At 41.8% G+C, this 17,188-nt stretch overlaps 1 protein-coding gene across 1 annotated transcript in view; it reads right to left on the bottom strand.

Moving 5' to 3' along the window:
* Nucleotides 1-17,188, bottom strand: part of itga8 (integrin, alpha 8) — a 191,894-nt gene that overhangs the window by 132,674 nt on the left and 42,032 nt on the right. Inside the window, exons 4-6 of the mRNA XM_062062941.1 lie at nt 16,844-16,967; nt 6,820-6,881; nt 6,411-6,456 (exon numbers count right to left, since the gene is read on the bottom strand). Coding sequence (XP_061918925.1) covers nt 6,411-6,456; nt 6,820-6,881; nt 16,844-16,967 — 232 coding nt within the window. The remainder of the gene's footprint in view (nt 1-6,410; nt 6,457-6,819; nt 6,882-16,843; nt 16,968-17,188) is intronic.

Here is a 17,188-nt window from a genome sequence, read left to right as displayed (position 1 = left end):
GGGGTCTCCGTTGTGGTATTTTAGGCTTCATAATCATCGGTTGGGGACATCTCTACGCTGCTGACCCGTCTCCGCTCGGGATGGTTCCTGCTGGCCCCACTGTGGACTGGACTTTCACAATATTATGTCAGACCCACTCGACATCCATTGCTTTCGGTGTCCCCAAGAGGGGGGGTTACCCACATATGCGGTCCTCTCCAAGGTTTCTCATAGTCATTCACATTGACGTCCCACTGGGGTGAGTTTTCCTTGCCCGTATGTGGGCTCTGTACCAAGGATGTCGTTGTGGCTTGTACAGCCCTTTGAGACACTTGTGATTTAGGGCTATATAAATAAACATTGATTGATTGATTGATAATGCGCCACACATTTTCAATGGGAGACAGGTCTGGACTACAGGCAGGCCAGTCTAGTACCCGCACTCTTTTACTATGAAGCCACACTTTAGTAACACGTGGCTTGGCATTGTCTTGCTGAAATAAGCAGGGGCGTCCATGATAACATTGCTTGGATGGCAACATATGTGGCTCCAAAACCTGTAAGTACAAACCCCGTTTCCATAAGAGTTGGGAAATTGTGTTAAATGTAAATATAAACGGAATACAATGATTTGCAAATAATTTTCAACCCATATTCAGTTGAATGCATACAAAGACAAGATATTTGATGTTGAAACTCATAAACTTTATTTTTTTGTGTAAATAATCATTAACTTAGAATTTCATGACTGCACCACGTGCCAAAGTAGTTGGGAAAGGGCATGTTCACCACTGTGTTACATGGCCTTTCCTTTTAACAACACTCAGTAAACGTTTGGGAACTGAGGAGACACATTTTTTAAGCTTCTCAGGTGGAATTCTTTCCCATTCTTGCTTGATGTACAGCTTAAGTTGTTCAACAGTCCGGGGGTCTCCGTTGTGGTATTTTAGGCTTCATAATGCGCCACACATTTTCAATGGGAGACAGGTCTGGACTACAGGCAGGCCAGTCTAGTACCCGCACTCTTTTACTATGAAGCCACACTTTAGTAACACGTGGCTTGGCATTGTCTTGCTGAAATAAGCAGGGGCGTCCATGGTAACGTTGCTTGGATGGCAACATATGTTGCTCCAAAACCTGTATGTACCTTTCAGCATTAATGGTGCCTTCACAGATGCGTAAGTTACCCATGCTTTGGGCACTAATACACCCCCATACCATCACAGATGCTGGCTTTTGAACTTTGCGCCTATAACAATCCGGATGGTTCTTTTATCTGTAGTCCGGAGGACATGACGTCCACAGTTTCTAAAAACAATTTGAAATGTGGACTTGTCAGACCACAGAACACTTTTCCACTTTGCATCAGTCCATCTTAGATGAGCTCGGGCCCAGCGAAGCCGGCAGCGTTTCTGGGTGTTGTTGATAAATGGCTTTCGTTTTTCATAGTATCAATAAATCAATCAATCAATCAATCACAGTTTACTTATATAGCCCTGCACAAGCCACAACGACATCCTCAGCTCAGATCCCACATCAGGGCAAGAAAAAACTCAACCCAATGGGATGACAATGAGAAACCTTGGAGGGGACCGCAGATGTGGGTCCGTTATATCATCGCTTAAGTGCAGTGATTTCTCCAGATTCTCTGAACCTTTTGATGATAATACGGACCGCAGATGGTGAAATCCCTAAATTCCTTGCAACAGCTGGTTGAGAAATGTTGTTCTTAAACAATTTGCTCAGGCATTTGTTCACAAAGTGGTGACCCTCGCCCCATCCTTGTTTGTGAATGACTGAGCATTTCATGGAAGCTGCTTTTATACCCAATCATGGCACCCACATGTTCCCAATTAGCCTGTTCACCTGTGGGACTTTCCAAATAAGTGTTTGATGAGTATTCCTCAACTTTCTCAGTGTTTTTTGCCACTTGTGCCAGCTTTTTTGAAACATGTAGCAGGCATCAAATTCCGAATGAGCTAATATTTGCACATATCTTGTCTTTGCAGTCTATTCAATTGAATATAGGTTGAAAAGGATTTGCAAATCATTGTATTTTGTTTTTATTTACAATTTACACAACGTGCCACCTTCACTGGTTTTGGGGTTTGTATAAAAAACATTCCTCTCACTGGTGAAACTGAAACGATAGTTCCGTACCTATACTTGAATCAAGCTAACCAACAGACGGACAAACAAACATGATAGAAACATTCCGTGTGACAATGGTACATTCCATTAACCAACAAGTAGGCTGGATGAACCAATATGGCGCTTCAAAACACTTGTCTTGTCAGTTGAAACTTAGTAAGGGTTTGTTTTCTACTGAGTGTTATTCTTCTTCATATTTGTGCTAAAGAAAATAATCGATTGCCTGCTGACAGTGAGGAAATGAGAGTTGAACATGTTTCTCAAATTGGAAAAGGGGAAGAGGAAAGGACTGGACTTGGGGGAGTGCTGCGCCCACCTGAATGGGTGAAATATATGACATCTCATCACTCCGCAGAGCCAGGCCCCACATGCCAAGCCATCTTGAAACCAATCAATCCTGCAGAAAATGCATGTCTGGTGTCTTAACTCCCTTCCGTCACCTCGCATCCCTCGCGAGCTTCTGCAACACGTTACTGTCATCTCTCTAATGACCCGCCACATCTCCGTCTTCACTCCTCCTTTGCCCCGTCAACTTTATCACGGGGTAGACGGGCCCTTCCTTCATGCTCCATCAACACTCGGATTAGCTTGTTACAGAGCTCAAGCAAGCACTTCCTGTTGCAATAAAGAAGGTCAAAGGAAGTGGAAACCTAGGGAAATATTCTTTCTCTCTATCATACCTTTGTGATGACACCGGAGATGATGATGTGTGTAGGCGTCCATGACTGTGAAACCCATCACATTTACTCCTATGAGCATCATTATGTCAATACCTAGAACTTCTAAGGTCCAACACAATTTTCTCCCAGGATAAATAAGGGAAGTAGAAATGATCTTTTCCAAGGGTCAAACTTTGGCGAACAAAAAACATTGCCTGAAGTAGCATTCTAACAATACAGGACAGTATAGACCAGACCTGGGCAAATTAAGGCCCGGGGCCCACATGCGGCCTGTTAAGCTTTTCAATCTGGCCCGCCGGGCATTCCCAAAAAATTTTTTTATATATTTAAGATGGAAAGTGTAGCTGCCATTATGATGTGAAGTGATGTTTTCTAATGACCGTAAGTCTTGAACTATACAAACTATTTCTATGGTTGGAATCTGTGCTTTTGCATGATATTTTAGGGACTAGTGTTGTCCTGATACAAATATTATTTCGGTACTTTTCTAAATAAAGGGGACCAGAAAAAATGGCATTATTGGCTTTATTTTAACAAAAAATCTTAGGGTGTGGCGGACCGGTACTTTTCAGAGGCGGTATGGTACCGAATATGATTCATTAGTATCGCTGTACTATACTAATACCCGTATACCGTACAACCCTACTAGTTACTATGGTAATCTACGTCACAGCAGGTCAGACGAGGCACCAAGCAGTGTGGGTGTGGTTTGATTGTAAAATATGTCGATTGAGAGGGGGTGTGACGTTCATATGTTCCCAATATTCCGGGTTTTATCGTTCATAGAAAAATTTAAAATTCCATTCCGTTTTATTGTGAGGTTTTGTATTAGTTTTCCTAAAAAATAGATATACTGGCCCCCAGACACATTTTTATTCTCTAAATTTGGCCCCCGAGTCAAAATAATTGCCCGGGCCTGGTATAGACTGTATTGACGGTTTACAAACATTAAAGTTACATTTAACTAATTTACTGTTATTCAACTGCGTAATTGTAAAAATACGTGTAAAAAATAAACATTCATGTAAAATGTAAAAAAAATACAATAAAACTGATGTCTCACAGCCTGTGTTAAGTATTGCAAATATTAATATTTATTTCGTTTGTGCTACCTTTGTACTGGTTTTTACCGTAATAAAATTTGTTTGTGCCTTTACGGTTTTTAAGCTATCTGTATTGGCCCTGTGATGAGGTGGCGACTTGTCCAGGGTGTACTTGCCTTCCGCCCGAGTGCAGCTGGGATAAGCTCCAGCCGCCCTGCGACCCCGAGATAGACAAGCGGTAAAAAATGGATGTATGGAGGTTATTCTAAAATACATTTTCTGACCTGTGACGTCATCCAGTCCCCCTCCCCGACCCTGTCAAAATCTCCCCAGATTTGACCCATACCTTTGTGCTACAAAAATTTTAGTCTATTACAGTTTTTTATGTTATAACTAATAATATTCATAACCACCTTGGCAACATCTCCACAAACTTGTCCCAAAAATGTGTGCTGCAAAACATTTTGTCTTACTACTATAGTTTTTATATTATTAAATACCATATTGTAGTTTGTATGTTATTTATGTGTTAATATTCATAACCAGCTCCACAACATAAAAAACTATAATTATATTTTACAATAGACAGCATACTATAATATATATATATATATATATATATATATATATATATATATATATATATATATATATATATATATATATATATATAATTATTTAACGATAAACATTTTTTGCAGCATAAACCAGCATAACCAGAGCACGAACAAATGAGACAAATTTAGGGAGATATGATACATTAATAACATAAAAATATAATAGGTGGACAAACATTGTTAGCAGCACAAATGTCATTTATAATTTTAAATGTATGTTATGTTGATTGCCTTTTTTCTTTGGTTCGATTCAACAAATGAAATAAAAATGACAAAAAGGCAGTGATTTTAAACAAAGTTGGTATAATGTACCGGTTTGAGTCCTGCATTCTGAATGCATCAGCACCATAGCACCATTTAAAAAAAAACAATTGGCACTAGGGTTGCGCGACATAGACAGGATATAAATTTGGCCAACAAGTGAGTGTGAATGTTGTCTGTCTATCTGTGTTGGCCCTTCAATGAGGTGGCGACTTGTCTGGAGCGTACCCCGCATTCCGCCTGAGTGCAGCTGAGATAGGCTCCAGTCCCCCGCGACCCCGAGATGGACAAACGGTAGAAAATGGATGCATATAGTTTTTAAATACTATTGTTATATCATAATAATGCATGATAATGACACATTCTGCACATTTGACAGCGACAAGCAAACACAATGTAGCATTCTCATTAGCGGCTAAGGTCCCTCTACAGTGCAAATTTACTTCTAAGTCACTAATCCTCGCCTCCATGGCGGCAAATAAACCAAGTTTCTTGTAAGTAGCATTATCACTGGAGGACGAGGAATACCTAAACATGCTACACTACACATTGTCAGAGGATACAATAAGTCCTGCTAACTGCTATAGTAGAGCTCTCGAATTTAAACACAGGTAGGCAGATCGATACAAATAGACAGTAGTAACAATACCAAGTATAGTATCAGTACTTGGTTGATACTAATCTACAGTGATTATATCAATATTTTTTACTATCACAAAATCTTTTGTCGTTTTTGTTATTGTTTACAAACAAGTCCCTCGGGGCAAATACCAAATTATTTAAATCAGAGCCAATAGTATGAAGTCATTTTAATTTCTAATTGATATTGTTAGACTTAGACTTAGACTTCCTTTTATTGTCATTCAAATTTGAACTTTACGGGTCAGTACAAATAAGAACGAAATTTCGATGCATTAGCTCGTTGTAGTGCAGGATAAAAGAGCAATAAGGGGCAGAGTGTTTGCATTTACAAAAGAAGGTGCAGATATAAATAGATTACTGTACAGATAAATATATTGCACTCCACGTTTATGGATGTATGTTATATTTTATGAATGTATGTTCTAGATGGCCATCTTGTGTTTTTGTTTGATTATAATACATGAATCATTCGATGATCTTGAACATTTAAAATATCAGTATCATCATTGGTATAAACAATACTGCCACTGTAACTACTTGGTTTTTGGATCAATACCCAAATTTGTAGTATCGCCCAAAACTAATGTAAAGTATAAAAACAACATAAGAATAAATGTTTATCATATTTTAACAGACATGTAGATAGAAACATGACAAAAGAAAAGTAACCAACGATAACAGTAAACTAAAAAGTAGAACAATACTAGTTTTGATAAAATAATACAGCATGCAATATGATACTGCATACCTCAGCAGCCCAATCAGGAGCCTTTATAACCCGTTTTGAAATTATTCTATTATAATTTATAATCGTAATATATATCGTTATCACAGGAGGCTGCGATTTCTGTCACAATGCAATCCCTATTTGGCACCGGTATCGTCAAAACGTAAATGAATACAAGCCCTACTGACAACACTAAAGACACAATATGCTGTAATGTCACAGGCTGTATGACTTTTTGTGCAACTTTAGAGGCGTATTTTCCAGAAAACATGGTTTCAACCTTTTGAGAGTATAGATTTAATGCACTTACCTTGCCAGTAGAAGCTGCCAGGTCCTCCTACCACCAGCTTTCCATCCTGGAATAAATACAATTAGCTTGAGGTTAAATCATGTGACAGGAACTTCTTTGCAACAAACATGGCTGTGAATACATGTGTGTATGTTAGAGTCCTGCTGCCATGCATGTTGACAAGCTGTGGGAAATGACAGCTTCCTGTACAGAAGGGTTAAGTTGGACTGTGAGGCGGGGGTTAAAGGTCACACTGACTTTACAGTGAAAGAATGTGTATGTGTGTATTTAGTCTATTGTGTTGAGAGGCGCACTGAGATTAGAGGCTCCTCAGGGGACAAACGGGCTCCCATTTTTCGCTATAAATCTCACAGGGGAGGTGAAAGGACGCGCCGTGATGCGTTCAGGGAGTCTTTCCAGTAATGCGTACCTTGGTGAAATCCACACTGAAGCCAGCCTGGCAGAAGCCCTGTCCGTCTGGGTCTGGTTCATCTGCAAAGCACACACACAATGCAGTATATTTAAATAGGCTAGCATGTCATTTGTTTTAATCAGTGGGGAATTTGGTTTACTCATCGCACTCCGGCAGCCAGTATTAGAACCGAAAAAAAAACAATGTGGGTTTGTATATGAATTACACTGCTTAGCCGTGCATGAAAATAAAAAGGATTGATTGCTCCCCACGTTGAGTGGAAGTGTGCACACGCGTGTATAAACAGTGTGATTTATGACACGCAGGGAGGATGGAGCACAAATTAGACATGTGATAGAAACTACGTTTGTATCCCCCTGGAGAGCAGCGTGTTAAGTGTGGATTTGTTGTTGCATATCTGCGAGATGACTAGAGGCAGGGAGGATATGCGTGAGTGTGAACAGTGAGGGACTTGTAAGCAGATGAGACGATAAGGGGCCCTGCATTTGATCTGCTGTTTATGATGTGCCACCTGATAGCTTCCATTTGTCATTATCGTGCTCTCCCTGAGCCTTATATCACCCCGATGGAGGCAGGAGGGAGCTGGATGTGAGGCGGAAAGGGTTAGTGGGAGAGTCGGGAAAATCCCATTAAAATGACAAAAAAAAGGGTGCAAGAGAAAAGATACGGATAAACTTTTGACTATATTCTGTTGGCTTCTTGTAAGGTTGTATATCGTCAGTGCAGTAGCCACACCATCTAACTGCAGCAGTACAATGATAGTTTTGGACGGCTGGAAGCCCAAAAGGTACAAAACCCAAAACCAGTGAAGTTGGAACGTTGTGTAAATCGTAAATAAAAACAGAATAGAATGATTTGCAAATCCTTTTCAACCTATAATCAATTGAATGGACTGCAAAGACAAGATACTTAACGTTCGAACTGGAAAACTTTGTTATTTTTTGCAAATATTAGCTCATTTGCAATTTGATGCCTGCAACATGTTTCAAAAAACTGGCACAAGTGGCAAAAAAGACAGAGAAAGTTGAGGAATGCTCATCAAACGCTGATTTGGAACATCCCACAGGTGAGCAGACTAATTGGGAACAGGTGGGTGCCATGATTGGGTATAAAAGCAGCTTCCATGAAATGCTCAGTCATTCACAAACAAGGATGGGGAGAGGTTCACCACTTTGTGCACAAATGCGTGAGCAAATTGTCGAACAGTTTAAGAACAACATTTCTCAACGAGCTATTGCAAGGAATTTAGGGAGTTCACCAGCTACGGTCCGTAATATCATCAAAAGGTTCAGCGAATCAGAAGAAATCACTGTAAGCGTAATAAACATTGAATGCCCGTGACTTTGGATCCCTCAGGCGGTACTGCATCAAAAAGCGTGTAAAGGATATCACCACATGGGCTCAGGAACACTTCAGAAAACCACTGTCAGTAACTACAGTTCATCGCTACATCTGTAAGTGCAAGTTAAAACTCTACTATAAAAAGCGAAAGCCATTTATCAACAACACCCAGAAACGCCGGCGGCTTCGCTGGGCCCGAGCTCATCTAAGATGGACTGATGCAAAGTGGAAAAGTGTTCTGTGGTCTGACAAGTCCACATTACAAATTGTTTTAAGAAACTGTGGACGTCATGTCCTCCGGAACAAAGAGGAAAAGAACCATCCGGATTGTTAAAAGCGCGAAGTTCAAAAGCCAGTATCTGTGATGGTATGGGGGTGTATTAGTGCCCAAGACATGGGTAACTTACACATCTGTGAAGGCGCCATTAATGCTGAAAGGTACATACAGGTTTTGGAGCAACAAACGTTGCCATCCAAGCAACGTTATCATGGACGCCCCTGCTTATTTCAGCAAGACAATGCCAAGCTAAGTGTTAAAACAGCGTGGCTTCACAGTAAAAGAGTGCGGGTACTAGACTGGCCTGCCTGTAGTCCAGACCTGTCTCCCATTGAAAATGTGTGGTGCAATATGAAGCGTAAAATACCACAACGGAGACCCCCGGACTGTTGAACAACTTAAGCTGTACATCAAGCAAGAATGGGAAAGAATTTCACCTGAAAAGCTTCAAAAATTGGTCTTATCAGTTCCAAAACTTTAACTGAGTGTTGTTAAAAGGAAAGGCCATGTAACACAGTGGTAAAAATGCCCCTGTGTCAACTTTTTTGCAATGTGTTGCTGCCATTAAATTCTAAGTTAATGATTATTTGCAAAATAAAAATAAGTTTCTCAGTTCGAACATTAAATATCTTGTCTTTGCAGTCTAGTCGATTGCATAAAAGTTCAAATGGATTTGCAAATCATTGTATTCTGTTTTTATTTACGAATTACACAACGTGCCAACTTCACTGGTTTTGGGTTGTGTAATATGCAATTTCAGGAGAAATTGCGTGTGACTGCTGAAATGTGCAAGCCGAACGGAAATTTTAACATTGCATGTGTCGCGTACCGTTATATACTACGCAGGAAAAATTGGCAAAAAAAGTTAGCATGTGTCACGTACCAAGTTATATGACTAAAGCGTACGCCTGCAAGATGAGTTAAAAAAACTGCAAAATTAGGTAAAAAAGTTAGAATGTGTCATATACCAACTTATGGTGCATTCCATTTGTACTGAGAAGTTGGAACTTCCGAGTTCCTAGTTGAATATTTCAATTGAAACGCCGCCCGAGGTCGGATTTCCTATTAGGAAAGTCTGAGAGTTCTCACCACCGCTGAGTTGGCTTCCAAAATGGCTGCTTTGAGTGTAAACAATAATATAAACTTCTGTAATAGTCTTTAAAGGCAACATCTGACAATATTTTGTCACATTAAATCAGCCATATACTGTACAATGTATTTTTGACTGTTTATATATGGTAATGTCACTGTAGTGTAAATAAAAAACATTTTCGAGTATTTTATATTATATATCGCCAGCAATAGCGTCTATGTTTCCTCTTCATCCACCACGTTTGAAAGTTGCAGAAGGAGTCCATATTCCATCCATCCATCCATCCATCTTCTTCCGCTTATCCGAGGTCGGGTCGCGGGGGCAGCAGCCTAAGCAGGGAAGCCCAGATTTTCCTCTCCCCAGCCACTTCGTCCAGCTCCTCCCGGGGGATCCCGAGGCGTTCCCAGGCCAGCCGGGAGACAAAGTCTTCCCAACGTGTCCTGGGTCTTCCCCGTGGCCTCCTACCGGTTGGACGTGCCCTAAACACCTCCCGAGGGAGGCGTTCGGGTGGCATCCTGACCAGATGCCCGAACCACCTCATCTGGCTCCTCTCGATGTGGAGGAGCAGCGGCTTTACTTTGAGCTCCCCCCGGATGGCAGAGCTTCTCACCCTATCTCTAAGGGGGAGCCCCGCCACCCGGCGGAGGAAACTCATTTCGGCCGCCTGTACCCGTGATCTTGTCCTTTCGGTCATGACCCAAAGCTCATGACCATAGGTGAGGATGGGAACGTAGATTGACCGGTAAATTGAGAGCTTTGCCTTCCGGCTCAGCTCCTTCTTCACCACAACGGACCTATACAGCGTCCGCATTACTGAAGACGCCGCACCGATTCGCCTGTCGATCTCACGATCCACTTTTCCCTCACTCGTGAACAAGACTCCCAGGTACTTGAACTCCTCCACTTGGGGCAGGGTCTCCTCCCCAACCCGGAGATGGCACTCCACCCTTTTCCGTGCAAGAACCATGGACTCGGACTTGGAGGTGCTGATTCTCATCCCAGTCGCTTCACACTCGGCTGCGAACCGATCCAGTGAGAGCTGAAGATCCTGGCCAGATGAAGCCATCAGGACCACATCATCTGCAAAAAGCAGAGACCTAATCCTGCAGCCACCAAACCGGATCCCCTCAACGCCTTGACTGCGCCTAGAAATTCTGTCCATAAAAGTTATGAACAGAATCGGTGACAAAGGGCAGCCTTGGCGGAGTCCAACCCTCACTGGAAACGTGTCCGACTTACTGCCGGAAATGCGGACCAAGTTCTGACACTGATCGTACAGGGAGCGGACAGCCACAATCAGACAGTCCGATACCCCATACTCTCTGAGCACTCCCCACAGGACCTCCCGAGGGACACGGTCGAATGCCTTCTCCAAGTCCACAAAACACATGTAGACTGGTTGGGCAAACTCCCATGCACCCTCAAGGACCCTGCCGAGAGTATAGAGCTGGTCAACAGTTCCACGACCAGAACGAAAACCACACTGTTCCTCCTGAATCCGAGGTTCGACTATCCGGCATAGCCTCCTCTCCGGTACACCCGAATAGACCTTACCGGGAAGGCTTAGGAGTGTGATCCCACGATAGTTGGAACACATCCTCCGGTTCCCCTTCTTAAAGAGAGGAACCACCACCCCGGTCTGCCAATCCAGAGGTACCGCCCCCGATGTCCACGCGATGCTGCAGAGTCTTGTCAACCAAGACAGCCCCACAGCATCCAGAGCCTTAAGGAACTCCGGGCGGATCTCATCCACCCCCGGGGTCTTGCCACCGAGGAGCTTTTTAACTACCTCAGCAACCTCAGCCCCAGAAATAGGAGAGCCCACCACAGATTCCCCAGGCACTGCTTCCTCATAGGAAGACATGTCGGTGGGATTGAGGAGGTCTTCGAAGTATTCCCTCCACCGATCCACAACATCCGCAGTCGAGGTCAGCAGAACACCATCCGCACCATACACGGTGTTGACAGTGCACTGCTTCCCCTTCCTGAGGCGGCGGATGGTGGTCCAAAATCGCTTCGAAGCCGTCCGGAAGTCGTTTTCCATGGCCTCGCCGAACTCCTCCCATGTCCGAGTTTTTGCCTCCGCGACCGCTGAAGCCGCACACCGCTTGGCCTGTCGGTACCTGTCCGCTGCCTCAGGAGTCCCATGAGCCAAAAGAACCCGATAGGACTCCTTCTTCAGCTTGACGGCATCCCTCACCGCCGGTGTCCACCAACGGGTTCTAGAATTACCGCCACGACAGGCACCAACTACCTTGCGGCCACAGCTCCAATCAGCCGCCTCGACAATAGAGGTGCGGAACATGGTCCACTCGGACTCAATGTCCAGCACCTCCCTCGTGACATGTTCAAAGTTCTTCCGGAGGTGGGAATTGAAACTCTCTCTGACAAGAGACTCTGCCAGACGTTCCCAGCAGACCCTCACAATGCGTTTGGGCCTGCCAGGTCTGTCCGGCATCCTCCCCCACCATCGCAGCCAACTCACCACCAGGTGGTGATCGGTAGAAAGCTCCGCCCCTCTCTTCACCCGAGTGTCCAAAACATGAGGCCGCAAATCCGTTGACACAACTACAAAGTCGATCATGGAACTGCGGCCTAGGGTGTCCTGGTGCCAAGTGCACATATGGACACCCTTATGCTTGAACATGGTGTTCGTTATGGACAATCTGTGACGAGCACAAAAGTCCAATAACAAAACACCACTCGGGTTCAGATCCGGGCGGCCATTCTTCCCAATCACACCTCTCCAGGTTTCACTGTCGTTGCCAACATGAGCGTTGAAGTCACCCAGTAGGACAAGGGAATCACCCGGGGGAGCACTCTCCAGTACTCCCTCGAGTGTATCCAAAAAGAGTGGGTACTCTGATATATCCATATTTTGCCATAAATTGTTTATATTCAGATAAGGCAGGCACAAAGATAGCTTTCGTGGATGTATCCATCGTGATTTTCGACCTTGTTACTGTACACACTAAAAAATGTTGGGTTAAAAAATTAACCCAATTTTAAACCAACTGCTGGTTCAGAAAAGGACAAACCCCTTATTTGAGTTATTTTAACTTAACATTTTGGGTTAATTTTTTCAACCCAATTTTTGCGTTTAATTATTTAACCAAATAGTTGACTTATGATAACTTAATGTTGGGTTATTCCCAACCAAACTATTGGGTTGAACTATTTAACAAACTATTATTTGTGCAGGTAAGGAAATTATTTATTGTCCATAAATCATTCGGGATACAAACAAAAGAGCACCTGTGTGCCGATAGCATGGGAAGCTAACGGAATAGCAAACAAGAAAAGCTTAGCATGTAAACAGGCAAACAAAAAGGCGAAGCTTAGCTCCGGAATCAAATTTTTAGCCGTCGTAACTGTTTTGTGGAAGAAAATAAGAACGCCAGACTGAGTGTGGCGAAAAGCAGGGAATAAGTAGCTCTCTGATTAGTGCCCAGGAGCAGGTGAGCGTCCCGAACACTAATCAGAGGCAGGTGAAAACAATCTGCAGTCATGGCAAGTAAAACACAAACCCAGGGGTGCTCAAAACAGGAACTTTGTGGGTCAAAACTGCCCGGATCATGACAATAGTAGTTCTATACAGCATGCTCAAATATTTTCATGTACATAAGATGTGTGATTGTAAATAATGTTAATGAGATTAATCCGTAATAAAATTCCCTTCAAGAAAAAAAGTACCTTTTTAATAAAAAAAAGCCCTTTACCCAAAAATTCGTTACTCATTGAAAAACAACCCAAAAATGGTTCATAGTTTTGAAAACCCGGAAATTGAGTTAAAATAATACCCTTATAACCCAAAAAATGAATTGCTCTTCATAAAAATAACCCCAAAATTTAACCCAACACTCGCAACTCATAAATTGGGTTATCAAAATAAACCAGCATTTTTTAGTGTGTAATGCTCATAACTCAGCTGTGACATCATTCCCAGCTTCCGAGGTGAATGTGTCATGACAAGGACTGTGGCGCAGTTTCCTGCAAGGATTGCTTTCCCAAGATGAAAACGAACTGGACTGGACACCAGATGAAGGTAAATACATGATTTAATAACACTAACAAAGTACAAACAAAAGGCGCGCACAAGGCGGAAATACAAACTTGGCTAATGAAACAAAAACTAGCACTTGGGCAAAAACTATGGACATGAAACAAAAGACTTACTGTGGCATGGCATGAGGAAAGCAGAGGTAGCATCAGAGTTAAGCATGAATAATGTCAAGGGTAACAGCGTTAATGTCGCCAGGACGACCAACAGAAAAAGACAGGCTTAAATAACAGTGACATGATTAACACAGGTGCGTGTGTCCAAATGAGCAACAGGTGAAACTAATGGATAACCATGGAAACAAAACAAGGGAGTGAAAAAGCAGGAACTAAGTGTCCAAAAACCAAACAGCACATGGCCAAACAAAAACATGATCAAAAGACATGACAGAATGGAACGCACTATTATACTGGATGACGCTGAGGTGTACGCCTGCAATGTTTGTTAACAAAGTTAGCATACTAAGGCAGCGTGCTAACATGCTAGCCTTAGCATGCTAACATTTAAGGAACATGAGCAAGGGGCATTTTGACTTTGGAATGGTTGAAATTGGTTAAGAAATGTGGACATTGAAAGACTATTTAAGAGAGAATAAGTGTTACAGAAAAGCAGCAAATCTGTGAAAACTGGGATTGGGAATATGGGAAATAGCACAATTGGCCTGTATGAGCTGATTGGCTTGGTGTTGGAATTTTTGGAATCGGTCAAGAAATGTTTGAAGTAGTAACATCTCAGTGGCCCTATGCAGAGGTGGGTAGAGTAGCCAGAAATTGTACTCAAGTAAGAGTACTGTTACTTTAGAGATGTATTACTCAAGTAAAAGTAAGGAGTAATCACCCAAATATTTACTTGAGTAAAAGTAAAAAGTATGTTGTGAAAAAACTACTCAAGTACTGAGTAACTGATGAGTAACATACACACACATATCATATATATATATATATATATATATATATATATATATATATATATATATATATATATATATATATATATATATATATATATATATATATATATATATATATATATATATATATATATATACACATTGATATATACAGTATATAATTTATATTTATTTATTTAGCCGTTTTTGTTTACATGTTAAAGGTGTTTTAATGAATATACAGTACATGCGTGTTTAACATATAGATTCCTTTCTTTCATGAAAACAAGAATATAAGTTGGTGTATTACCTGATTCTGATGACTTGCATTGATTGGAATCAGACAGCAGTGCTGATAACGTCCACGTTTTCAAATGGAGGAGAAAAAAAGTTCCTCCTTTCTGTCTAATACCACATGAAAGTGGTTGGTTTTTGGCATCTTATTTCTCCAGCTTCCATATTCGTTTTTATACACTTTACAAGAAATACATTGGCGGCAAACTCCGTAGCTTGCTAGCTTGTTTGCACTGGCTTTCGGAGACTCTTATTTTATAAGCGCAGGCGCAATTTTATTTATTATTTATTGTGAAGACAGGAACTGTGCGGTCAGTCTTTAGGCTTTTGACGGGATGTACGGTTGAAATAAAAAAGTGTCTTTTTTCCTTTACACTTTTGATTGATTGATTTAAACTTTTATTAGTAGACTGCACAGTACAGTACATATTCCGTACAATTGACCACTAAATGGTAACACCCCAATAAGTTTTTCAACTTGTTTAAGTCAGGTCATGTGACTGCCTGGCTCTGTTTGATTGGTCCAACGTCACCAGTGACTGCATCTGATTAGTGGAACGGAGTCAAACGTCACCAGTGACTGTATCTGATTGGTGGAACGGAGTGAAACGTCACCAGTGACTCTTTTGGTGAGACGCAGGCAATTTCAAGGTCTGTCTGACAGACCAAAACAAACAAAGCGTGCATTAACAGATCGATAAAAATTAGTAACGAGTAGCGAGCTGAATGTAGATAAAAGTAGCGGAGTAAAAGTAGCGGTTCTTCTCTATAAATATACTCAAGTAAAAGCAAAAGTATGTTGCATTAAAACTACTCTTAGAAGTACAATTTATCCCAAAAGTTACTCAAGTAGATGTAACGGAGTAAATGTAGCGCGTTACTACCCACCTCTGGCCCTATGGTTTAGAGTGTCTGCCCTGAGATCGGTAGGTCGTGAGTTCAAACCCCGGCCGAGTCATACCAAAGACTATAAAAATGGGACCCATTGGCACACAGCATCAAGGGTTGGAATTGGGGGTTAAATCACCAAAATGATTCCTGAGCGCGGCCATCGCTGCTGCTCACTGCTCCCCTCACCTCCCAGAGGGTGGAACAAGCGGATGGGTCAAATGCAGAGGGTAATTTCACCACACCTAATGTGCGTGTGACTATCAGTGGTACTTCAACTTTAACTTTTAATGGTGACTAAGTGTTACGGAAAAGCGGGAAATATTCTGTATTTTTTTCTAGTATACAAAAAATATAGAATGTGTGCACCTACACTACCGTTCAAAAGTTTGGGGTCACCCAAACAATTTTGTGGACTAGCCTTCATTTCTAAGAACAAGAATAGACTGTCGAGTTTCAGATGAAAGTTCTCTTTTACTGGCCATTTTGAGCGTTAAATTGACCCCACAAATGTGATGCTTCAGAAACTCAATCTGCTCAAAAGAAGGTCAGTTTTGTAGCTTCTGTAACGAGCTAAACTGTTTTCAGATGTGTGAACATGATTGCACAAGGGTTTTCTAATCATCAATTAGCCTTCTGAGCCAATGAGCAAACACATTGTACCATTAGAACACTGGAGTGATAGTTGCTGGAAATGGGCCTCTATACACCTATGTAGATATTGCACCAAAAACCAGACATTTGCAGCTAGAATAGTCATTTACCACATTAGCAATGTATAGAGTGTATTTCTTTAAAGTTAAGACTAGTTTAAAGTTATCTTCATTGAAAAGTACAGTGCTTTTCCTTAAAAAATAAGGACATTTCAATGTGACCCCAAACTTTTGAACGGTAGTGTAGGAAAATTGTTAGTTTGAATGTCCAGGATGAGTGCAATGTGTTGATGGTGGATCTGTTTGAATCGGTTAACAAATGCTGGAATTGTGCAAGTGTAAAATATTGTCCATTCATCCGTCAGCATTCACACCTTGATGTCCCATATACAAGTTCTGTACTGGGTATTTTGGTCATGCAAAAAAACCAAAAAAAACAGTCTTTGTGTTCATATTGACAGAAGCAGAAAAGTAAGAAAATAGCAAGTGCAAGAGGAAGTAGAGGCGGCGCTAAAGAGTGACTCACTGGTCCGACACGGCGAGTATTCCGCGTAGGCACTGAAGTTCTGGACGGCGACATAGCAGGTACCGACCGGATCCTTTTCCCCGCTCAGCTTCACAGTGCGCCAGTGGTAGAGAGGAGCGCATGCCTGCACAATCAATCATAGTTTAGTCTCCGGCACAGACTCAAAAAGAAACTCAAAAACAGGAAAGGGGCGGCAGCAATAAACTGATATAGTTTACATGCAGTAATTATAAAAACGAAAACACCACCGGCTAGTTTATGTTACCATTAGTGTCTTAAAAGAACAGATTCTTTAGAGCGGGGGTCAGCAACCCGCTGCTCTTGTCTTTACTGCCACTCTAGTGG

Source organism: Entelurus aequoreus, linkage group LG11 (assembly GCF_033978785.1).
Source record: "Entelurus aequoreus isolate RoL-2023_Sb linkage group LG11, RoL_Eaeq_v1.1, whole genome shotgun sequence".
NCBI classification, from domain to species: Eukaryota; Metazoa; Chordata; class Actinopteri; order Syngnathiformes; family Syngnathidae; genus Entelurus; species Entelurus aequoreus.
This window is presented reverse-complemented; position numbering and strand designations above follow the sequence as displayed.